This window comes from Phoenix dactylifera, chromosome 1 (assembly GCF_051530095.1).
Source record: "Phoenix dactylifera cultivar Ajwa chromosome 1, Ajwa_hap1_PhDact_Kaust_v1.1, whole genome shotgun sequence".
NCBI classification, from domain to species: Eukaryota; Viridiplantae; Streptophyta; class Magnoliopsida; order Arecales; family Arecaceae; genus Phoenix; species Phoenix dactylifera.
Genome location: NC_143190.1, coordinates 30,339,406 through 30,365,525, shown reverse-complemented (window position 1 = coordinate 30,365,525; position 26,120 = coordinate 30,339,406). Strand labels below are relative to the sequence as shown.

General features: G+C 40.3%; 1 protein-coding gene across 8 annotated transcripts; it reads left to right on the top strand.

Annotated features, from left to right (window-relative positions):
• Positions 1 to 1,131: 1,131 nt before the first annotated feature.
• On the top strand, positions 1,132 to 24,520 carry LOC103707676 (WRKY transcription factor 42-like). 8 transcript variants are annotated; one of them, XM_088721142.2, is made up of 12 exons: positions 1,132 to 1,563; positions 1,651 to 2,019; positions 2,132 to 2,245; positions 3,520 to 3,624; positions 11,584 to 11,738; positions 11,819 to 12,021; positions 12,115 to 12,358; positions 12,442 to 12,644; positions 12,747 to 12,839; positions 12,937 to 13,038; positions 23,923 to 24,246; positions 24,348 to 24,520. In XM_088721142.2, the coding sequence occupies exons 1-4, from the start codon at positions 1,534 to 1,536 to the stop codon at positions 3,565 to 3,567; spliced, it is 561 nt and encodes a 186-aa protein (XP_088577268.1). In that variant the 5' UTR covers positions 1,132 to 1,533; the 3' UTR covers positions 3,568 to 3,624; positions 11,584 to 11,738; positions 11,819 to 12,021; positions 12,115 to 12,358; positions 12,442 to 12,644; positions 12,747 to 12,839; positions 12,937 to 13,038; positions 23,923 to 24,246; positions 24,348 to 24,520. The 8 variants fall into 8 exon arrangements, with proteins under 8 accessions (XP_088577268.1, XP_088577264.1, XP_088577266.1 ...); XM_088721138.2 differs by lacking the exon at positions 24,348 to 24,520 and having other exon boundaries at positions 1,132 to 2,019; positions 11,621 to 11,724; positions 23,923 to 24,020; XM_088721140.2 differs by lacking the exons at positions 23,923 to 24,246; positions 24,348 to 24,520 and having other exon boundaries at positions 12,937 to 13,117.
• The last annotated feature ends 1,600 nt before the right edge of the window (positions 24,521 to 26,120 follow it).

Sequence of the window (26,120 nt, the reverse complement as noted above, 5' to 3'; positions counted from 1 at the left end):
GGACATTTGTAGGCTCGCAAGAGGGCTGGCCTTCTTTCGGGCCACTCACGTTTTTCAGAAGACGAACATTGCTGCTGATTGGGTAGCCTCCTATGCTGCGGACCATTCAGATGCTCTCATTTAGGAGAGTATTGAGTCAGCTCCGTCTCCTCTATGTCATCTTCTTCTTTCTGATCTCTCTGGGTATACTCATGCACATCTAGTGTGAGTCGCTATTGTACCAACAAAAAAAAAAAAAAAAGCGATGTTGGTACAAGGCCTTGATGTATTCTTTTTTCCCCTCCAAATAATAGCCGTTATTTGATAGTTATCTTCGCCCACCATATCAGCTATTGTGTGGTCAAATAACTGTTACAAAACCCATTATAGCAGCCATTATGGCTGCTATTTAACCACATATCCGGTTATTATTTTAATAATAAAGTTCAATACTCTCTAATATCAAAAGAAATACTTCACCCGAGGAAAACTAAAATTTATCGCGATACCTTTTTAGTTATAAAGATTAATAGTAGATCAAATGATAAAGCCACTTCATGTGACCTGGATTTTACATGTTTGAAACATGTAAATAATTTCTTGGCATCAAGAGATAAAATTGCGTACATATGCTCCTTCCCAAATCTAACATAGCCTTCAAATTTTGTAGCGACACCAATTGATCGTTATGGGTCAATGGATTCCTACCTTTCCTAATTCATGTTGTTGTCATTAACATATGTTATCATAATTTTAAGTCGTGATCGAGTCCAATATAAGGTTGATATATACTTTTACTTTCACTTTTTTGGCGCCCTAAAGTAAAGAACTCTTCGATTTAATCCAAGATGGAAATTGCTTTGGACGCCGAATTATTGCACACCAGTTTCTTAGATCCATCTAAAGATGACTTGGCAATTCTATGTTCTGCCATCTGCTATGTATGTTACTAATTCCCATGAACTAAGCCAGTTCTCTTATGGCATGTGAGTAGGGAATTCTGATGTGCATCAAGATCACCACCTATACTCTCGCTTTACATCAATGCTTTTCCGAACTACACTACAGGAAAAGTCGGTTTTACCGACGCTTTTTACAAGCGTCGGCAAAAGACGACGCTAATAAGCGTAGGTGTAGTTGCCAGCCTAAGATGATGCGTCGTCAGAAGCCAACATTCCCCCAACATCCTAAATCCCAACGAGCCCTCTCTCTCTTTCCGTTTTCCCGGCCACCGCCCTCCACCCTCAACCCATTCCAGAGATCGAAGAGAAAACGGAACCCCCTCCCCATTCCTCGTCCATTCCTGGTCTTCTCTCTCTCTCTCATCATCATCGCCCCCCCTCCCTAATCCCCTCCAGATTCAAGAAGCAGAACGGCTCCGGCGATGATGTCTTCGCCCGCCTCTTCACCGCCTCCTTGGATCCCGACTTCGCCCCCCTCTCCCTCGAACCACGGATCCTCAAGTCCCACCTCATCGCCGGCGAGACCCTCTGCGGCCTCTTCCTCCTGCGCTCTTCCCTGACCCTCGCCGGCTACGACTACGTGGTCGTCGACATGGAGCACGGCCCTGAAGAGATCTCGCTTGTTACTTGCCCTCCAGACCTTTAAATTCATGAATTCCTGAAGAAATATATAGTAGATCAACTGATTTCGAGATCTATAATTCATCAGGCTTCGGACGAGAAGACCGATGGGAGGATCGTGCCGAGGCAGTTCTTGGACCTTGGTCCGGCCGCAAACACTGATGAGCCCTCTCGCTCCTCGATTGAAGGTGGAGGCTGGGACCGGTCCTCTTCGCCCACGAACAATGTCGAAGCAGGATCAATGGAGTACCACCTAAACAAGTATAATACGAACAAAGAGATAGTTTCGTTTGACCATGAAAGAACTAACAGGGAGGACAGCCCTGACCCATCGTCCGAAGGTTGGAACCCTAACAAAGCATCCAAATTGGCCTCCCCCAAGAGTGCAGAACAGAGCCAAGAGGCCACCATGAGGAAAGCCCGTGTATCGGTCCGAGCAGGATCCGAAGCACCTATGGTAAGATGACCCGAGACAAATTTCCATCCATATCTCTAATCTGATCGATTGTGGTAATTATGATAGCAATTAATGTTGAAACTAATTAGACAATGCCCCACTTGTCTTATAGATCACTGATGGATGTCAATGGAGAAAGTATGGACAGAAGATGGCCAAAGGGAATCCGTGCCCCCGGGCATGCTACCGGTGCACCATGGCGACCGGCTGCCCAGTCCGCAAGCAGGCAATGATCATCTCCATTGGTTCCTGAGTCTTAGATTAAATATGTTTGTATCAATTTGTGAATTTTATGAGAGTACAAACATATTGAAGGGTTTTGTTGCTTACTGAAGGTTTAGGGTGATAGGATCAAGTTAAAATGGTTTAGATGGAAGGGAATGTTGGTTTAGGGTTTTGTGGTACTGGAAGGTTCAAATTGGGCCATTGGTTGAAGCTTAGATCTGAAGTAGATTTTAGTTGTGAACTTTTTTGGATGCATGCTCTTGGGGCAAAGCAATGACAAGTTGGCATACTGTCAATGGTTCCTCTCTTTCCTCTCTGAAGAAGAAGATAAAAAATATTTGTTGTTTTTTGGTGTTTCATCAACCCTTAAAGTTACACTAGGACATGTCCTGTCTCTGTGTGCTTGAGAGCCAGCTCTTCTTCTTCTTTTTTCAATGTTCCAACTAGGAGTAGGACCTCTGTCTATTCTTCAAACACATTGATTTCCAACATATTGAGGTGATATGTGTCGTATTACATAAGAAAAATAAGAAAACAGAATTGCTTATGTTGGATTATATTTATTAGTTTGCCCCAGTTTAATTAAAAGGAAGAGAAGATAAGAGGAATTAATCACATTGTTTTTATTCTTAGTAAGTACGTCTCTTCTTATGCTCTCAATTGAGGATTGTTGCTTGGAGGTGCATCTTACCCTCTTTGAAGTACCATCATCAAATATGGTTGCTTAAAGCTGCCATTTAAAAGGCTCTGAAGTGTTAAGTGGTATTTTTATACCATTTAAACATTGAAATGCTTAAACAGATTCGCTTCACACTAAAATGAATGTTTGACAGGTTAATTGTTTGCAATATAATCTAATGCTTAAAGACATTATCTAATATGCTATTTAACATGATGTTGCAATTCTTTTTTTTAAAAAAAATCAAATGAATTGTGTTCGTTATATTTAAAATTGTGTTACTGAAAATACTGCATCACTTGTAATGTTTTGCATAGATGAATGCCGAAATATGGTAGGAGGGGGAAATGATCTTTTCACTGCCCAATCCCAACTCCTAGTACAATAATGCAGGACCTGTTCCAATACTGTCCATCAGTGAAAAATTCATCTCCATATTTCCCGATGTTCCTCTGAATGATGTGCATATCTTATGTTCAAAATGTCATTTCATCTTTTTTCTGCTTATGAAAATGTTTTATCACTGATCAAATATCCAATATGATCTTATTAAATTATTTGTGGCCATTGAGCCTTATAGTTTGATGCATCTGTAGGAACCTTGGTTGATATGCTTACTACTGTTCCACATTCTGTGCTGCTGATAACTATCATCTCGAGGAAAAATGTCAACTTCCAACTCTGCCTGTCCATGCTAGCATGTGAGTTCTTTCCTCGAATAGTAGTTTAATTTTCTATGAGTAATCTAACTCATGTATTATCATGAATCACAAATTGCTTGATTGCTGGCACATAACATACAACAAGGTTCTTGGAGTTTGATTACTTGACTGTTTATTATGTTAGGTTGCTATACTCATGAGCTTTATTTTGCCAAAAGCAACAAAAGTATGCGATTGGCATGATTAACATCTGCCTATATGCATTTGCAAGGGTATTTGGTTTATTGGAGTGTTTGGGATCAAATATTACAGACCACATTGATCAAGAAAAATCTTCCTTTGAGTAATAGGATTCCACAACATGGTTACAGTGATCATTTTCTGTGCTTGCAAAACAAAGTGAAACCTAATTGCCATCTTTGTGCAGATAATCTGCTGCCTATGATTAGTGGCTATTTAGATTTGTGGATGTCTCTATGTTTAGAGGTTATTTTAATGCATGGTAATGTAAAAAGCTTTGGCTGTTAACTGGATGCCAATTCATGCTCAGACCATGCCGATTTGTTCTAAGCTTGTCACATCTCAGATGCAATAAAACTTTTCCATGTCCACTAATATTTTCTGAATTACCTAACTCTTCCTTGTGATAAAACAGAAGATGGAATTCAATATCATCCAGAAGGTTGTGTCTTCAATACATTATCCCCAGTTGCACATTTTCTCGAAAGTTGATTGTAGAGCTTATTGGTTTATTATAGGATAGTAACTTTTATTACTAGTTCACTTTAAAAGTAAACTAAAATATTACCTTTCGCTTATGTTAATGCTGAAGTAAACTAAAAAACTAAACTTTTTTGACCTTTATAATTTACATTCGTATTTTTATTTTTTTTTAAAAAATAGCAATCCCGACGCTTTAAAGCGTTAGTAGATACAAGGTGTGGCATGCCTACGCCGACGTGGCATTTTGGGCTTTCCTGACACTTTAAAGCGTCGGCGAATGTCTTTTTGCCGACGCTTTTATTAGCGTCGGGAAAGCCCTGTTTTTGCCGACGCTTTTTCTTAGCGTCGGCAAAAATCGGACCCACGCCGACGCTTAAAAGCATCGGTAGAGACCAAAAAAACCGCCGGGAGATATCCTTTCTTTTGTAGTGCTAACAGGTACAAAATATAATAAGAATGCTCCTTGAAGGATGCAGTTAATGGTTGGGCATCCGTTTTTCAAAAGTTTACTTTATGCTCTTTGGCAACAAGAAATTTTATGGAGGCAAAGATCTTGGGCTAAGTGGTAAGGGAGGGGGTTCTAAGACCAGCTACTTCCACAAGACAACCATCCTGAGAAAAAAGAAAGAGCAGAATCCTGTCAATTAATCCACATGATGGGTCTATAACTGAAGATGATACAGAAATCAGATCTCTATTTTGACAACACTTACTGTAACTTTTGGTTTATCATTAGAACCCATATTTTATAAAGCCTTTTGGTTTATCATATAAAATAGATTATTCATGCAGTGAGGGCTTTCATCATCTCTAATCAGATGCCAATTGCTTGGAAAGCTACATTTGTCCCAAAGACAACTAATCCCTCGAATCTCAAAAATATATAGGCTTGTTAGCTTGTGCAACACTCTCCACAAAATTCTTGCCAAGACTCTTGTTGATAGAATGAAAGATCTTGTGCCGCACTTGGTTTCTGATATATAAGGAGCCTTCAAACATAATTGTAGCGTCACAGATTATGTCATGGAAGCCTTCATACATAATTTCCAGAACCATGACTTTTTACCTGAAGTAAATTATTTTCCTTTTATTATATAGTAGAGATGCCGAAGCTAACATGGCCACTAGGATTCTGAAAATAACCTTTTAATTGTTTAAAATTTCTTTACAAGTTCTGTGGAGAAAACAACTTAAGCATATGAGACTGTATCCAGATTTTATCAGAATTACTGCTTGTCACAAAAAAAGAAAAGAAAAGAAGGGGAAAAAAAATTATGTTCTAGTTCAGCTGGTACCAGGTGCAAATAAATTATATGGATACCCTTAATTTTAATATAGGATGACCAATAAACCAATAACTACCGGTACAAGTAGGCCAACAGTTAATCCATAGCTTTCTACATCAAAAAGAAACTGATGAGGTCGGGGTTCCTCCGACCTTAAACCTTAGCTCTACTGAACTGAAACAGGAAAAGAAGGCTGCGTCCCCGCAAAAGGTATTGTCCGCTTTGGGGCAGGGTACGACACAGGTCAGCCTCCTTCACTGTTTTGCCCTTTGTCAGGATCAAGCGCTACCATTACACCAAAACCGACCGGTATTAGTGAAGGCGCAACTCTATTTTCTTAAACCCCACCAAAGGCAGCGCCACGAGTCGACTCCGACCAAGGCCTCGCCCAACCCCGGACTCCGACCTGGCCTCGCCATGGGTTCAGGGACCCCTCAGGTATAACCCACCTACTAACCAGGCCATCGCCGTTGGCAGGCGGCAGGACATGCTGACAGTGACCCTCCCTGTGCTGCTCAGGGACCCCGCAGGTATGGCCCGCACAGCGGCCGAGTATGTCCAACATCCCCCCCCCCCAACGCGATGCCTGGGTTTCGAACTCGAGACCTCTGGCTCTGATACCAGTTGTCAGGATCAAGCGCTACCATTACACCAAAACCGACCGGTATTAGTGAAGGCGCAACTCTATTTCCTTAAACCCCACCAAAGGCAGCGCCACGAGTCGACTCCGACCAAGGCCTCGCCCAACCCCGGACTCCGACCTGGCCTCGCCATGGGTTCAGGGACCCCTCAGGTATAACCCACCTACTAACCAGGCCATCGCCGTTGGCAGGCGGCAGGACATGCTGACAGTGACCCTCCCTGTGCTGCTTAGGGACCCCGCAGGTATGGCCCGCACAGCGGCCGAGTATGTCCAACAAAAACTATTGACTGTTTGCAAGAACTCAGTTACAGACGATATTCCTCGTTGGGCCAAAGATAGAGATTCCTTGAGCTGCATCACACGGGAGCGAAATTTATTCGCATATAAGCAAGTAAGAGTCATCCACTTCTCATGAGAAGTTTCACACGTCGCAATGAGTGGAATAACTGTCTTAGAGACGAAGGAAAAAATGGCATAAAGGATCAACTTGTCTTGCCGTAGCCAATGGGAGTGGACAACCGTTGGTGCATCATCTTGAGAGAAGGAGACCGTAGTCAGACGCCTAACTGTTCCATTGATATATCCTATTAGGTCATAACCAATAAGAAGAGAAACAAACTGAGCATGTCAAGATGGAAAGTTCATTGGCGTGAGTTTGAGAAGAAGCTGAGAGGATGCATTTACAGCCACTAGAAGTGTAGTGGTACTGGCAGTAATTGGAGTGTGTAAGACAAGATGAATGGAGGAACTAGGTTCTGCCATGAGGAGAAGCCAGAGGATCCTTTGTTGTTCGTGGGAACTAAGGAAGCTCTAATACCATATAGAAGAAGGAGATGATATTTTCTTTACCGCACTCAATGAGAGATTACAAGGGTGAATTATATAGGTGAAGAGATAAGGCTATCGAGCTGTTCTGAAGGATACGATAAGGGTGGCTGTTACATTGCTATCGAGTCGTTGTAGATAAGCCTCATGAGATACCAAGAGATCATGAAGATCCTCAAAGGAAAAATGTTTCTCCCTAGCACGGATAGGTGCCACAATGTCCCGAAATTGGAACCCAGTCTATTGAGGATGTAAAGTGTGAGATCATCCAGAGACAATGGAGTGTTAAAGCAGCAAGCTTATCAGCAAAACCATTGACTGTTTGCAAGAACTCAGTTACAGACGATATTACTCGTTGGGCCAAAGATAGAGATTCCTTTAGCTGCATCACACAGGAGCGGGATTTATTCGCATATAAGCGAGTAGGAGTCATCCACGCCTCATGAGAAGTTTCACACGTCGCAATGAGTGGAATAACTGTCTTAGATATGGAGGAAAAAATGGCATGAAGGATCAACTTGTCCTGCCGTAGCCAATGGGAGTGGACAACCACTGGTGCATCGTCTTGAGAGAAGGAGACCGTAGCCAGATGCCTAACTGTTCCATTGATATATCCCATTAGATCATAACCAATAAGAAGAGAAACAAACTGAGCACGCCAAGATGGAAAGTTCATCGGCGTGAGTTTGAGAGGAAGCTGAGAGCATGCATTTACAACCACTAGAAGTGTGGTGGTACTGGCACAAACTGGAGTGTGTAAGACAAGATGAATGGAGGAACTGGAATCTGCCATGAGGAGAAGTCAGAGGATCCTTTGTTGTTCGTGGGAACTAAGGAGGCTCTGATACCATATAGAAGAAGGAGATGATATTTTATTTACCGCACTCAATGAGAGATTACAAGGGTGAATTATATAGGTGAAGAGATAAGGCTATCGAGCTGTTTTGAAGGATACGATAAGGATGGTTGTTACAACTGAAATAATAGTTTACATATAAGAGTTATCAGATAGAACATACCGAGGAAGGAGAGAGAAAGAGTTGTTATAGGTAACAACTCTTCTTGGAGTATATTCAGTATAAAAGTGTCTAAGATATATTTTCAAGTTATCCTTGTGCATGCGTCTTTCTATTTTTTTCTATTCAAAACACTACGGAGAGAATAGAATAATTTCCTTATTTTTAATAATTTCTCTTCATGAATATTCTTTCCATTGCCAAACAAAGGAAGGAACACTTTATTCTTACTATTTTTGTATCATCTCGCAATCTTATCGGCCAAACAAAGCTTACATTTCTTGCCCCATAGGATGGGTGATGTTATGTTAAAAAAATATATTTAGGGTTTGTAAAGCAAATAGAGAACACGCACAAAAAGAAACAAGGATTTTTGAGTTTTAGCCTATGGTTTATATTCATAGGCAGAGATGATCAAACGAAGCTCACTAATAGTAGAGTACAGTGGAAGAAAAATCCTCGATAAAAAGCTCTCAAACTTTCTAGCGTAGGCCTCCGGCCCTCCATAGTGGGTCTCAGCCCCCAAGCTGCAAGCCCGAGAAAGGCTCTTTTACTGATATATTCTCTAAATACAAGACACACCATATATATAGATGGGAACTGGGAATTATTGTGCCTTTGCCTCCATCACTCTCATCACCAGAGATATGACCTAAAGCATGCTCCATTTTAGGTGAGAGCAGCAGTTTGGTGGTGATGCCATTGGAGCACCTAGGCCCTTATATTTGAGATCATGTGTATTTGTTATAGGGACTGAATGACATGAAAATACTGAAGGATCACCTATTCTTGTGTAATTTCTGAGATTTTTCTCCATTGTTATATGTCTCCAACAACCCTTAAGTACAGCAAAATTATCCTGCAGTGAACCTGAATTTAGAATGTCCTAACAGAAACTCACCATCAATAACATGTAAAATATTTTCAATGTTAGAAACTTTCGGCTGTTCAAACTCAAACGTGATCTGTGGTTCATTACCTTGGGAGACATTCGATTGTCCTACACAAGTACTGCCATCAAGATGCATGTCAGTCCTGGCCCACGTATGTCGTAAATGATTGCAGAAACAATGAGCTGAGCTCTCTTTCTTTATGGGCTCCTTGACAACACTATAGAAAAATGGATCTTTCCCGACGTTTTTTTACCGACGCTAAAAGAAAGCGTCGGGAAAAATTTCACCGCCCATGCATTTGCCGACGCTTTCATTAAGCGTCAGCAATTCTTAGGAATAGACGACGCTTATTAGTGTCGTCGTATATTCCGGCCTAAAACGACGCTTATAAGCGTCGTCAAAAGTCAAATTCACAACAAAACCAGCGGCCGCCCCCCTCCTCCTCATTTTGCATCCCAATCGATCAAGCCCTAGCTCCTCTGGCTCCTCCTCCCTCCTCTCCGACGACGAGCGACCAACCGACCCTTGTCCTCTCTGGCGCCGAGCGACGTCCGACACCAAGCTCCTCTCGTCCTCTCTCCTCTCCGGCACCGAGTGACCGGCCACCAGTACGGACACCACTTCGAGAGCTCAAAAAGCGAAGAGGCTCCGGACCATCTACGACAAGCTCTTGCTCGAAGGTTTCTCTGCCGATCAAATCGAACAGGCTCTCTCTGCTCTCAAGGTTATTTTTCTTTTCTCATGTACATTTTTTTCTCCTCATATCACAAACTTCCCTTTCTCAACTTGGGGTTCAAGAAACACAAATTGGTTGATTTTTCTGGATTATTTCTAGTTTCTAATGTCCAAACCAGACCTAGACTTGATCCATAACCCATGGGCTTTGATGAAACTGTCTGCCATGCGATTAGATAAAACGTAAAAGACTACTAGAACTTACTTTTGATTCTTGTCCATGCGGCTTCAAGAAACATGGACTGGTTTTTTTCTTTCGGATTTCTTTTAACTAGTATTTGTTCATCAGTGAAGAGGTCAATTAATTCCCAGAAAGTGAGCATTTTAGTTTCACTGATAAGCAAGAAAGAGGGCAAAATAGGGATATATTGCACTTCCACATATATAAGCTTGTTGGAGCCAAAATTCATCAACATCATATGTTTTCTACTATATTATTTGGTTTACTAGACGGTAAGTAACATAATTCAGTCGTCTCTATTCAAGGAGTGAGCGCCATTGTACCCAATTCTACTGGAGATACATAGAGGACAAATGTTTAGATGCTTTATAAGAAAAGCAAATGATACCTTCTGATCTTTCTGACAGAACCTGTATCTCATGCACTCGATGAGAGAGTTTCTTTCAGATCCTTGCTTGACATTTGCATGCATTTGTCGCCTGAGGCATACATCACAAGCTAGAGAAATAAGAAGCTTCAAATTTATAATTCCTCTTGCTGCATTTCTAGAAGCAAGGAGTGATGAGTAATTCTGTGGACCATTTCTGTCAACAATTAGATAATAGCTCCGTGGGAATTCACTCTACGCTTTCACGTTTATCTGAACTCTTAAAAGGTAATGATGAAGAGCTATGGCGACATCTTGAGAACTTGAAGGTTAGTTGATGGAACTACATTCATGAATTTTCATATGCTGACACATTTAACAGCTGTGTGCGCGTGTGCGTGTGTGCATGTGTCTACATATACAATCATCTCTTGTCCTTTTGATTCTTTAGCTCATTGTTTATTTTCCTTTTTTTTTTTATTAATTGACATTTTTATTTGTACTTTTCTGCTTGCATGGGGGCCTGTTACACACACACACACACACAGGATTCGCCTAAATATGTATTTTGTCAAAGTCCATGGATTCATATTTCCGTTATATCATGTCAAGACAACTGCAGAGATTGTAGAGAATAAAGTTAGGATCTTCTGAAGGTGCATTGAAACCAAAATAGGTATTTGACTTCTGAATAAAGTTAAGAGATTGTGGTCAACTTCATCTTTTTTATGTTTAGCATTTCCAATGTCTGTTAAAGATACCCTGCTTTTCATTAAGGATCCAGTTTCATGCTTGTTAATGGACTCTTCTTTAATTCTCTTTTTTCCCGGGTGGTAACTGCATGAATTAATAAGTTGTGGGCATATTGCTACAAGCCTATTGTTTGCTTTTACTGAGACCTCGTGTTTGTTTATTTCCATCTGTTCTGTCATGCTTCTCCCTTGGCAAGGAAACTGGAGAAACATGGTCACATTTATCTGCAATTAGAGTATACAGAATTAATGTTAAAATCTATCAATCAGTCAAACTGAAGTACAAATCACAAATATATCTAACTCTCTTGTAGAATTATTTTATCACGATGCTAGCCATATGGTGTTTTATATTTTGTTGGTTTTGTTAGGTTTTAAGTGTAGATGACAAAAGTAATTCCCTGCTATTATTTAATACTTGGATGGTTCATTTATTATTACTTTATGTATTTTTTTTATTTTACATTTTGTAATATAACATTTCTTTATCCTTGATTTTGATTGAAGATAGTGTAATATTTTTTGTTTTCCTAAATAATATATGGATATTTGCTTTTAACTTGTCATGTCTGATAAGAGGATATTCTTGAACAAGAGGGCTCCTGTTCATTCAGTTCATCACATTCTGTTCCTCAAAGCATTGTCTACATTGCAATCCGAGCTTCACATTGCACGCTCTTTATACGTTGGGCCAATTGTATCTGATTATAGTGTCCAGGTGCAGTTTTTCAGGTGCCAGCTCAACAGGCTTTCAATCCTTTTTCTTTATTCTTCTTTTGATGAAAATCCTTGATTCTTTCTGTGCATACTAGGTAACAACATGCCCCGAGAAAAACGATTCAGAGATGTTGAGTTTCAGCACACATCCGTGGGATCTTCTTCCAATCAGTCCCTACGGTCCCAGCAGCCCGACGAGCCCCAGCAGCACGAGTCCCATTCTCAGCACGAGTTCCATACTCAGCACAAGTCTCAGTCTGAGCACGTGTCACCTGCTGATTGTCCAGACATGGATGACGTGCATATCCAGGATAATTTGATTTACATTTTATATATTAAATCATTTGCTTTTAATGTTTTAATTAATGTATATTTTATTTTATTTTTATAGATGGACTGGGAAGAGTGAGGAGGACACGAGGACCCACTCGAGCACGGGATGTGTGGAATCTACATGAGGATGAGAAGATCGTTGTCCATTGCAATGAACTGGGGCAGCCCATCAAGAGGGCTGCAAGCATTTTATCGACTTTTCTAGGATCGGTTGCGCGGAAGGGTCAGTTGTGTCCGCTCAACTATTGAAATGGAATGAAATGCTTTCTTCGTATAAAGTTGAGCTTCTTAAAGTTATTGAGGTAAATAATTGAATTTGCTTACTATCCCAATTTTATTTTTTGATTTAACATTATTATAACATTCTTTAATTACTTTGGTGTAGCGTAAGTTTTTGCTTCCTAAAGAGAGCCATGATTGGGTGCTGAAGTCCGTCAACCGCAAGTGGAAAGAATATAGGACCAAGTTAAAGGCGGACTGGAAGTACGATGGTATGATAGAAGAGGAGGTTGCCTATGTTTGTCCTCCTGATTAATCCCTCATCAGTGGAGGGAGCTTGTCCACTACTGGTTTTCCGAGAAAGCTCAGGTTGTGTATATTTTTTCAATACTTTAGATTGTACTTACTAATAATATAGATTACAAATTTATACATTAAATATATTATATTGTTTATTCTTTTTTTGGAAAGACATATTCCAACATTGGTAGAGCTGCACGAGCCTCTCAGACTGTTCCTCATACTTCAGGCTCGATGAGTTATGCTAGGCGTAGAGCTGAATTCGTAAGTTTTTTTTGAAACTCTTTGAAACTATTTTTAACTACTCTATCATATAGCATGTATCAAGATAACTAGCTTGCCAATATACTTTTTGTTGTAGATGGATGATAATGGGAGGGAGCCTGGTAAGGTGGAGTTTTATAAGATAGCTCACACCCACCGAGATGACAGTTTTGTTTGGAAGGAGTCAAGAAATATAGTTGTATGTATTCATCTTTGAATCTTTCAACGATATTATTATTAGTTCTATTATTGGCATATATTAATTTGACTTTTTCTTTTGAGAGGTATAGGACAGGTCTGTTCGTCCGATTTCTGTTTACCTAAAAATAGGTTAAACAGATCGTTGTTAGAACCGACAAACAAAGTTTAAATTAATTTTACTCTTACCTTTCCTACTCGAAGAATAGCGGTTGTAAAAGGTCGATCCACAGGGAGATGATTGGAGTTGCATAAAAATTAGAACGTTCACTCGGATTCAAAATCGATTTTTGAATAATAAAAGAAAAACATTATGTTGGGGATATGAAATGATTTACTAATTGAAATTAACGGAAAGACAGGTACTTAAATTCGAAAAGCATTTATATATTTAATGGAAAAGAAAAGCTTTAGCATAAATTAAAACGGATGAAGACAAGAAGATTGAAGCGAACACAAATTGCATAAAGGAACATTTAATGTATTGCATAAAAAACAGAAATTAAACGGAACCTAGAACAAGGATTGCACGAAAGGAAATTGCTTGACTTCATGAAAAGAAAACTAATTACAAAAAGTAAAAAGGAAGATTGGACATGAAGCCTGATGCTTCTTTATTCTGCAAATAAAAAATAAAATAAAAATAAGAAAATTCCTTTCTCTCCCGCGATGGAAAAAAACCTTCTTCTTCTTTTTTTTTTATTATTCTTTTCCTTCAAGAACAGAGCATGGCTCTGTTCTTTCCTCTGTCACTTGGCCCCCAACCGAGCTCCTCTCCCCTCCCGATGGCCTCTCCACCCCTCTTATAGTCGCGAGGTGCTGAAATTAGGGGAGGAATCACGGGCGGCCGATTGCAGATGCGGAAGAGGGAACGTCCGGGGTGCATGATCGATGGGATTGGGTCTCCGGAATGGAGGCGCTGATCCGGATGCGAGGATGCCGTGGCTGGGCGGATCGTGGAGGAGATTGACCACGAACGCGGTGGATGCTGATTCGGGAAGGATGTTGGCTGCAGTTCCTTGATCACAGACGGAAGGAGACGCGGGCTGAGGCGGAGGAGGCTGCTGTGATTCCGAGAAGGAGGCTGATGCTGTGGGATCGACGGGCGGAAGGAAGGAGGCGTAGGCTGAGGCTGGGATTCTGGGAGGACGTGGATCCGTGCGTGCAGAGGCAGGATGGAAGCAACTTGCCGATTTGGGAGGCTTGGAAGGGGGCTGGCTGGCTGCTGGATCGACGGGAGGAAGAAGAACTTGACGCGTGATCGCTGGGGATCTTCATTTGCTTGAAATCCGGAATGGCAGCTGGTCTGGAATGGAGCTACGGGCTGAAGAAGCTGCTGGGAGGAAGAAGAACAGTGAACACCCTATTAAAAAAAAATTCTCGTAACACTGTTCATATGAACAGTATTTTTACGTAACACTATTCATATGAACAGTGTTTTCACGTACACTATTCCTATAAACAGTGTTTTCACGTAACACTATTCATATGAACAGTGGTTTCACGGAACACTGTTCATCTGGATAGTTTCATCTCGGAACACTGTTCATATGAACAGTGATTTCAGCATGAACAGTAACTTCGAGAATGAATAGTATTTTCAGCTATTCTTCATGGGATTGGAGGTTAAAAAGGTCTTTTTCTTTGTGATGAAGTGAGAGTGGGAGTCTCTATTTCGAAAGAGTGTGTGTGCTAATCCAGAAAGGAGGGAACGCGATGATCACTAGGAGATCGCACGCGGGCTCGGATGTTTGGGTACACATGTACTCGATCAGATCATGGCAGGATTGGGCCCACGCAGTTTGGGGCCATGATGCATCCCTCTAATGCCTACCAAATGCGCATTTAGACTTTAATTTATACTAACTTGTGCCAAACAAAAATATAGTATTAACTTAGTGATTTTATTGTTATATGTTAGCAGTAATACTAATTTAAGCAGCATGTAGATCGCACTTTTGTGCTCTCATCACACCCCCCAACTAGCTTATTGCTAGTCTCTAGCAATTAATAAGTAAACGATAAAATGAGGGCACAAAAGATGTAGTCTCACCCATGACTTTTTATTGAAGCTAAGTACATAAAACTGAGATACGTACCCACTTTCGTAGAGCATCACGATTGCACTTAGCACCTGCAACAAGCCTTTAAACCCCTAGGTTATCCTAGTGGACGAGTGTTGTCTCGTGAGGGTTTGCAGTGAAGTTACCCACAAACTTCATTAGTCAGAAATTTCTAATTTTTAACTCGAAATTTGAACAAGTATTATTGTATGAAACTAGAATTGCAAGGACAATAGAGACTTGTTGGTATCATATTTAAGCAGGGTCTAACTCAAGTTTCATTACACCCTATCTATCTGCTAACAATGTAGTGATGTGCAAGATAGTATCATATAAATGAGTGGCTTTCACTTACTTCCAACATGATCACTTCAATTTTCAGGACTTTCTAGAGTTAAATGGTAATGAACATCCCAGATTTATTTATTTATTTATTTTATTTTATTATTTTTTTTTGAATGCTAAAAAGAATGACTTGTGCAATATCTAGCCTTATTAAGCTTTCTAGCTAACCCATGTAGCGAGTGTTAGGCCAATGACTTCCGATCCAGATGGCTTAGGGCACTAGGTGTAAAGATACCCTAACAGGCTTAATAACTCAAGTCAACTAGGCTCCAAGGCCAAATTAGTCACTCAGAGTTTAATCTCAGCCATCCTCACCTTTTTACGCGAACACTCGCTGCTTGCCAGGCAAGAGGCCCGGTTACTCAGTGAGAAGACTTAAAATAAACTCGTTATTTTATTTTATTTTCTCTCTTTTTTTTTGAGTGTTCATCACACATATAACTTTAAATTATCCTGAAGATTAAAAGTATTCATATTAGTTGCAATTATACATACCCCACTATTCATATGTTTACGTGTAGGTGCTAAATCATCTTGTATCATGTTAGCAGAAGATAGGTGGGACGAAAACTCAAGCTAGAACTGCTATCATATTCCTTAACTCAAAGCTATTGTCAAAGCAATTCCTAGTTTGTACAGCCAAAAAGATTAGAGTTTGAGTTAAAAATTTAAAATCCCCCTTTTTTCTATTTTTTTTTAAATTGCATAAAAAATCAAAAATAGTCTCTCCCCCATACCTAAATCTAACATTATCCTCAATGTTAAAGAAGATTTAAAGTAGTAATAGGACAGAGGAGAAGTTACCTGATATGGGTGGGTAAAGTGACAATTGGGGCCAAAAAAACTCCAAACCTGCATGTTAGTAAATTATATATATATATATTTTATTTTTTTAATATTTATATGTTGGGTTGCCTCCCAAGAGCGCTAAGTTTTATGTCTTCAGCCAGACATAATGTAGATCCCCCTTTTTTTTTTCAACCATTATCTAAGAATGGTTTTGGAAGAGTCCGAGGAAGAACAGTTGGCTGATGACGATCTATGCTCATGAGGGGAACAGAATTAGGGAGCGCATGCTTGACCCCTTCATCGAAATGGGCAAGGTAAGCTTCGAAAGGGTCCTTACTATAAGTTTGAAAGAAAGTCTCCTGAACCAAACTTTCAATCATGTCAACTTCATTGATTTCTTCATCGTCTGGTGGTTGTTTACTTATGTTAAAGACATTAAGCTCGACTTTCATGTTGCCAAAAGATAACTTCAGCATCCCATTTCGACAATTGATCACAGCATTTGCTGTGGCTAAGAAAGGTCTCCCTAAAATTATAGGTGTGTGAATGTCTGGATGTATTACAGGTTCGGTCTCAAGGATAACAAAGTCCACAGGATAGTAAAACTCGTTTACCTTCACTATTACATTCTCTACAATCCCCTTGGGATACTTCACCATCCTATCTGCTAAGGAAAGGGTAATATTTGTGGGCTTTAATTCCTCCAAACCTAACTTTTGGTACACATAGTAGGGAAGTAGGTTCACACTGGCTCCTAAATCTAATAGGGCTCTCTGGATGATCGTCTCTCCTATTTTTATTTCAATGGTGGGGCAACCAGGGTCTTTGAATTTCGGGGCAATCTGTTGTTGAATGAGAGATGAGGCTTGTGCAGCCATAACAGCTTGCCTAGGAATACTGGTTTTTCTTTTGACCGTGGTGAGGTCTTTCAAGAATTTTGTATAGGAGGGAATTTGTCTTATGGCATCGAGAAAAGATATATTTATTTGAACAGTTTTAAAAACTTCCATTATTTCATCAAAGTTAGATTATTTCTTGGAGTCCCGAAGTCTACTGGGAAAGGGAACATTAGGTTTGTATGTTTCTATGGGTTTTTCCTTTTTTTCTGATTGACATCTCTTCTGAATAGGATTCTTATCGGATTCATTTTTATTTTCTTTTTCATGTTCAGGAAGTTGGACTTTATTGTCCACTTGCTTGCCAGACCTTAAAGTGGTAATTGCCTGGACTTCATAGGTCAGATTTCCATTAGAATTGGTTTGATACTGATCTCTCTGACCTTGATTTTGTTGTCTACTAGGGTTAGGCACTGGTTGACTAGGTAGTTCACCTTTCTTTCTATCCCCTAGAGAGTTTGCTATTTGGCTTAGACTAACCTCAAGTTTTGCAATTGCTTGCGCATGAAATTGGTTAGTCTGGGCTTGGGCTGTATTGGTCTGTTGTTGTTGCTTGATAAAATCTTGTTGTTGTTTCATCATATTAGCCATCATGGTTTCTAATTGTGAAGGTTGCTGTGGGATAGGGGCATTATAAGGAGGTACAGATGGAGCCAATGGTTGGTTCATTTGTGATGGACCTATCCTGGGGAAGTTGTTCTGAAAATCTGATGGACCACCTTGATGCTGAATAGGTTCATTCTGCTTGTATGAGAAATTTGGGTGGAACCTATTATCAGGATGGTAAACTAGACTGAACGAGTTGGGAGTGGGCTTCTTAAAGGCACTATATGAATTTAGAGCATTTGCTTGTTCGGTCTTTATGGTGGGCAGATTAGGGCAGCACTCCACTAGATGCTCAGAACTGTTACATAAGATACATAAGCCCTGTGGCTCGTGTTCCACTTTCATGATAGGATTTCACTCTTTATATGAACTTGAGCTAGTGGAAACAGTGAAAGCATCAAACTTTTTGCTTAAGTTGTTCATTCCAGTCACCAGATTGGACATGACATTTTTGAGTTCTGGGTCTGCTTTCATTTCATAATTACCTGATTTTCTAGACCCGAACTCATCTCTATTTACTTCCTCACCATAGCTACTCCAATTTTGGGCATTTTCAGCTAAGTCAACAAGAAATTCATAGGCTTGATCTGGGGTTTGGTTCATGAACCTACCCTTGTGCATGGACTCAATCATGTTTCTATGTGCCGGAGGTAGTCCTTTGTAAAAGAAATAGACCAGATCAGCCTTATCAAGCCCATGGTGCGGGCACTTGACCAAAAGATCATGGAATCTTTTCCAAAGTTGGAAAAATTCCTCCTCAGATTTTTCTCTAAAAGTTCTGATGGCATCCTTAATTTTTTCAGTTTTTACCATGGGATAGAAATTAGCCATGAACTTCCTAGATAGTTGTTCCCATGATGTGATGGAATTTGAAGCAAGGGAATACAGCCATGCAGCAGCACGATCCTCTAAAGTCATGGGAAACAACCTTAATTTAATACCCTCTTCATCTAAGTTTTGATTTCTAAATGTTTGACAGATTGTCAAAAATTTGTTTAGATGAATGTAGGGTTGTTCACTCTCGAACCCATGAAACTTGGGTAACATGTTTATTGTTGCAGCCCGAATCTCGAATTGGGCTGCATTATTAATTGGTAATACTATGCAAGTAGGGGGACTAGCGGATGCGGGTGCGAACAACTCATTCAAAGTTCTAATGTGTTCACCCATTATAGAGATTGACAGTTGGTTTACAGTTTGCAAGTTGTGATGAAAAGTTCTGTCAATCTCAGGATCAAGTGGGGTTAACTTATCCCTTAATGACCTTCTACCATGCATACATTATCAACAATTCATTAGATTTGACTCCTAAAATAAACGAAATCCTAAGAGAAGAGAAGGGCTAGACACAGATGACCACAACCAACACCACACAACAATTTGACCCTATTAGTCTTAGAATTAAGTGAGGTTTAGTAGCTTCTTAAATCTAGTTGCACAGAGATTTATTAGGTTAAAAAATTTCTAAAATTCTCTCCTAGATTAGACAGCTCCTAATCTCCCTTTCAGATTAAGCTTGAGCTTACCAGTTAAGCAATCCAGTAACCAGTGACCAGGAAAGTCCCGGGGTGTGTGGTGGTGCTAGAAAGAATACACCGATACCACAATACCCGTAACAGTTCTCACTGTTGTAAAACTTTCCTAGACATCACCAATTACTAAGGCCCTGTTTGGGGGAGCTTTTGGAGGGCCAAAAAGCACTTTCTGGCCCTCCAAAAGTACTTTTAGGGAAAAAAGTGTGTTTGGTAAAATTTCCAAGAAGCTGTTTCAGCTTTTGCGGGAAGCTGAAAACAGCTTTTTGGCAGAAGCTCAATTTTGGAGCTTTCCGAAAACGCTGTTTTCAGCTTTGTCGGAAAGCTGTATTTTTGACCAAAATACCTCCATTTAAAAGTTTCTTTTTCCTCCCAAAAATCTCAATCCCACCGCCTCTTTCTCTCTCACCATCCCCCCCTCTCTCTCTCTCTCTTCCTCTCTATCTCCTTCTCCTCAATGCCGTCGGCCCTCCTCTTTTTTTTTTTTTTTTTTTTGGGAGGCAGCCACCACGCCGGCCACCCGTGGCCGCGCCCCCCAGCCCCCACCCGAGCCCCCCGCCGCTGCGACCCACCACACAGCCAAAAAAAAAAGGAAGGGGAGGAAGGGGCCGCCATGGCCGCTGCCTCCCCGGCCGGCCCGCCGTCTCGGCCCCCTCCCGAGGCCCTCCCTCCCCTGCGGTCGCCGCGGCACGCCGTCTCGGCCCCCTTCGAGCCCCTCCTCCCCCGCGGTCGCCGCGGCACGCCGTCCCGGCCCTCTCCCGAGCCCCCCTCCCCCCGCGGTCGTCGGGGCCCGCCGTCCCGGCCCCCTCCCGAGCCCCCCTCCCCCGCGGTCGCCGCGGCACGCCGTCCCGGCCGCCTCCCGAGCCGCCCTCCCCCTGCGGTCGTCGGGGCCCGCCGTCCCGGCCCCCTCCCGAGCCCCCCTCCCCCCGCGGCCGTCAGGGCCCGCTGTCCCGGCCCTGTCCCGAGCCCCCCTCCTCCCGCGGCCGCCGCGGCCCGCCATCCCGGCCCCACTCCCGCGGCCCGGTCCCCCTTCCGGCGCCGCCGGCTTCGCGGGAGAAGAAGAAAGGAGAAGAAGGAAAGAGAGGAAGGAAGGAGAAGAAGAGAAGAAAAAAGAAAAGAAAAAAAAAAGAAGAAAAGGAAAGAAAAAAAGAGAAGAAAAAAAAGAAAAGGAAAAAAAAAGAAAAATAAAGAAAAATAAATAAATAAATAAATATGTATATAAATGAACGAATAAATAAATAAATAAAATAATAAATAAATATATTTCAATGAAATAAAATAATAAATAAATAAATAAATAAAAATATTAGTAATTATTTAACCAATTTTTTCACCTAGTTAGAAAATTTGTTAGAGAAATAATGGTCATCAAAAGAGTAAAAAATTAATTTATACTAATAATTATAATATTTTATACATTTATTATTGTATTATACTATAAATATAATATAATATAATATTATGTTATGTTAAATAATTTAATATTATTTTAAATTATTATCCTATAGTATACAATGTTATAGTACTATATTATAATAATATTATGTTACATTACATTAATATTATACTATATCATATATTTATGTATTAATATATATTATATTTTATTATGCACTATTGTATAATACTAATAATGTCCTTTATGGTCATTTTGTCATACAAAAGTACTTTCTCAGTTTGTTTACCAAACAAATGTTAAAGTACCACAGCACTTTAGAAATGTAGTTACCAAACAGCAAACAGCTTTTTATAAAAGCTCTACTTCCAACAGCTCTACTTTTAACAGCTCTACTTCCAACAGCTCTACTGCCAACAGCTCCCCCAAACAGGGCCTAAATCCTCACCGGAGTGGCTTTCAGCCGCTTCTTTCCAAGAGCCTAATTGAGCTCGAAAACCCTAAGGCCAACGTTTAATTTGATTTTAATTTAATTTGGCTTAGGATAAGTATGCAAGGTGGTGATTTTTGGGCTAAGGACAGGTAATGACTTTCTGACCTTATCTTTTTAATGGGTTTTGCCCTTAAATTCTTTTATGCAAATGCTTAATACTAAATGCAGCAAATAATCAATGGTTTTTTAAAGTTTATGCAATGTCATTAGGTTGTACTGATTAAATGAGCAAGTAATTTTTTTTATTTTTTTTATTTTTCTTAATTTTTTTTTAATTTTATGTTGTTTTTTTTTAATTTTTTATATAGGAATAACTTGAATGTAAACTAAAACTAATCATTATGCGTCAGTCAATCTCCGAATGCCCGTTGAATAAGCTCTGGAGATTACTCCGTGAGGAGCCCCAATAGAGGTATGATCACCTCGGAGGATTGCACCCTATCAATTACTAGCAAAAATTTTTTTTTTAAATTAATTTTTTAACCTTTTTTTTAATTTAAATCTCAAATTTCGAATCACATAATTCAAATTTTGAATTTAAATTTTTGATTTTTTTTTTGAATTTTGGAAATTTTTTCAATTTTTTTAATTATCTTTTTTTTGAATTTTAATTTTTTTTACTTTTTTTTTTAAAAAACAAACTTTAAATTTTGAATTTCAAATTTTAGAATTTAATAACTACGAAATTATTAACTAGAAATTATCAAAATAAGAAAAATTAATAAAAATAAAAACTTACTACCGGAGTGCGTTCACTCCGGGCATCCAAAATTTGTTTTGATCTTCGTGATCGTTCTTGCTTCTCGATTTGCCTCCCCGGCAACGGCGCCAAAATTTTTGTTCGTCCGATTTCTGTTTACCTAAAAATATGCTAAACAGATCGTTGTTAGAACCGACAAACAAAGTTTAAATTAATTTTACTCTTACCTTTCCTACTCGAAGAATAGCGGTTGTAAGAGGTCGATCCACAGGGAGACGATTGGAGTTGCATAAAAATTAGAACGTTCACTCGGATTCAAAATCGATTTTTGAATAATAAAAGAAAAACATTATGTTGGGGATATGAGATGATTTACTAATTGAAATTAACGGAAAGACAGGTACTTAAATTCGAAAAGCATTTATATATTTAATGGAAAAGAAAAACTTTAGCATAAATTAAAACGGATGAAGACAAGAACATTGAAGCGAACACAAATTGCATAAAGGAACATTTAATGTATTGCATAAAAAACAGAAATTAAACGGAACCTAGAACAAGGATTGCACGAAAGGAAATTGCTTGACTTCATGAAAAGAAAACTAATTACAAAAAGTAAAAAGGAAGATTGGACATGAAGCCTGATGCTTCTTTATTCTGCAAATAAAAAATAAAATAAAAATAAGAAAATTCCTTTCTCTCCCACGATGGAAAAAAACCTTCTTCTTCTTTTTTTTTTTATTATTCTTTTCCTTCAAGAACAGAGCATGGCTCTGTTCTTTCCTCTGTCACTTGGCCCCCAACCGAGCTCCTCTCCCCTCCCGATGGCCTCTCCACCCCTCCTCTTATAGTCGCGAGGTGCTGAAATTAGGGGAGGAATCACGGGCGGCCGATTGCAGATGCGGAAGAGGGAACGTCCGGGGTGCGTGATCGATGGGATTGGGTCTCCGGAATGGAGGCGCTGATCCGGATGCGAGGATGCCGTGGCTGGGCGGATCGTGGAGGAGATTGACCACGAACGCGGTGGATGCTGATTCGGGAAGGATGTTGGCTGCGGTTCCTTGATCACAGACGGAAGGAGACGCGGGCTGAGGCGGAGGAGGCTGCTGTGATTCCGAGAAGGAGGCTGATGCCGTGGGATCGACGGGCGGAAGGAAGGAGGCGCAGGCTGAGGTTGGGATTCTGGGAGGACGTGGATCCGTTCGTGCAGAGGCGGGATGGAAGCAACTTGCCGATTTGGGAGGCTTGGAAGAGGGGCTGGCTGGCTGCTAGATCGACGGGAGGAAGAAGAACTTGACGCGTGATCGCTGGGGATCTTCATTTGCTTGAAATCCGGAATGGCAGCTGGTCTGGAATGGAGCTACGGGCTGAAGAAGCTGCTGGGAGGAAGAAGAACAGTGAACACCCTATTAAAAAAAATTCTCGTAACACTGTTCATATGAACAGTATTTTTACGTAACACTATTCATATGAACAGTGTTTTCACGTAACACTATTCATATGAACAGTGTTTTCACGTACACTATTCATATGAACAGTGTTTTCACGTAACACTATTCATATGAACAGTGTTTTCACGGAACACTGTTCATCTGGATAGTTTCATCTCGGAACACTGTTCATATGAACAGTGATTTCAGCATGAACAGTAACTTCAGGAATGAATAGTATTTTCAGCTATTCTTCATGAGATTGGAGGTTAAAAAGGTCTTTTTCTTTGTGATGAAGTGAGAGTGGGAGTCTCTATTTCGAAAGAGTGTGTGTGCTAATCCGGAAAGGAGGGAACGCGATGATCACTAGGAGATCGCACGCGGGCTCGGATGTTTGGGTACACATGTACTCGATCAGATCATGGCAGGATTGGGCCCGCGCAGTTTGGGGCCATGATGCATCCCTCTAATCCCTACCAAATGCGCATTTAGACTTTAATTTATACTAACCTGTGCCAAACAAAAATATAGTATTAACTTAGTGATTTTATCGTTATATGTTGGCAGTAATACTAATTTAAGCAGCATGTAGATCGCACTTTTGTGCTCTCATCAGGCAACAACTCTTATTTCAGAGCGCGTCGGAGAGTCATCATCATCCGACGCGACCAGTCATGTCGAAGCTCAGGTGCTGCTGAATTATTGTGCCCAGAGCGTTATGGTCGAGTGAGGGGTTATGGCGTTGGAGTTACCCCCACTCAGTTGTCTGCAGTGGGCGTGTATACAAGAAATGCTGGAGAAGGCAGTGCAATGCAGAAGTTAGTAGACTTCGGGCAATAATTGAAGATATGAAGGATCACCATCAGGCAGAGTTGGCAGAGCTGAAGCAGAACCAACAAACTTTGCAGTCTCAGCTTGAGCATATTTCATCTATGTTACAGCGATTTCTCCCTCCTCAGGTAAATAACTATATGTATTTGATGACTATACATAATTATTATTTTGCATGAGTTAATGATTTTCATATTCCTAACTTCTAAAGTTTCCCTTTTTTTTTAAGTTCCTGATACTTCAACAGCTCGTAGAGATGATGGGCTGAATGCGGTCCCTGATATTTTTTAGACTGTTATTTAATGAGTTTTATATGTATCTTTCTTATATTTTTCAAAATACATTGTAATTCTAAACTTATGTAAATTTAATCTTATATGACAATATGAATGTTTCGAATGATCTGTATGTTTGTCTTGATGTAAATGTAATGTAGGTTCATATTGCTATAATATGTTTTTTAATATGCTTTTGTTTTTCTTTTTTTTTTTAAAAAAAAATCCACTCCCGGCGCTTTAAAGCGTCGTTAAAAACCCCCTTTGGCACGGGCTGGCACGCCATCGCCGACGATTACAAAGCGTCGGTAAAAATGGCTTTAGGCGACGCTATATAAGCGTCGTAAAAACCCAGCCTGGACGCCGAATTAGCAGTTTAAGCCGACGCTTTAGTGCGTCGGCAAAACAAGGTACGCCGACGCTTCAGGAAGCGTCGGTAAAGCTTTGGTTTTGCCGACGCTTTCCTTAAGCGTCGGCAAAAATTTTTCCCACTCAGGTATCGCCGACGCTTTTGCGACGCTTTGCGTTGCGTCGGCGGGGTTTTTACCGACGCTAAATAGCGTCGGTAAAGGTTATAAAAAATGCCGGAAAAAACTATTTTTCTTGTAGTGCAAGAATGTTATTCCTGGAGACTTCAAATGCGCGTGAGGGCAGCAAAGGTGGCGTAGAGGCTTAATGCATTACGTTGTCACGTATCGTTTAACATCAACACCATACAGGACATAGATATCTTTTTTTTTTATAAGGGTGGAAGTGGACCGAATAATACTCTGGACAAATTTGAGCATCCGAATAATATCTATATTCTTATCCTTATCTTTCGAAGAAAAAGAAATATGAATATGGATAGACAACTATCCAATCCATATCCAAATATCTGATTTTATTTGTAAGTTTGTAACCCTATTTGAAGCGTTATCGGAAGGCAATAATAAGACGACGCTTTAAAGCTGTACCTATAAAATTTGGCGTGGTTTATTTTTTTAATGATGCTTCTTTCTGGCGTTAGCAAATTTCTATCGGATTTTTCCATTTTTTTTTATGAGAACTCATTGCCGACGCTTTTAGATATCGTAATATTTTGGTGCAGTTTGTTTATTGACGGTGCTTGTGTCCAGCATCGGCAAATTTGCATCAGCATTTCTACATTTTTTTCCATAGTAATTCTAAAATAAGTGAAGCACAAGTTTGTGGAACAAATGTGTCCATTAGTTATATGAAGAACTTGTTATACAAGAAGCGCTAAAAACGAAAACTTCATTGCCACTTCTGTATTCTAACATAATTACAGCACACATTTGTTATCATTTGTTAAACAAATACAAGGAAAAAGGGATCAGAGTGAAAACCAACTTTGTTGATTTTATACCAATTTGAGTTGCATTGGGATAACCAAGTTGCATCATTTTTTGACACGAACCAGATAACCAAGTTCTTTGTATGCTCAATCCATTACCAAGGACCAACAAAATGGGAAGCCATATTTCCAAGATAACAATTTTTTTTTTTTTTTACACCCAGAGACTAGGGCTGTCAATGAGCCGAGCCGAGCCCGAGCCTCCTCGGGCTCGGCTCGGCTCGTTTCACAAAATCTTAGGTTCGGGCTCGGTACCGAGCCCGGTATTGGGCTCGAGCTCGGGCTTGCTTGGCACAACAAAGGCTCGGGCTTGAGCTCGTAAAGTTCGTTTGCCCGAGCCCGAGCGTGAGCCCAAGCTCGAGGATGGGGA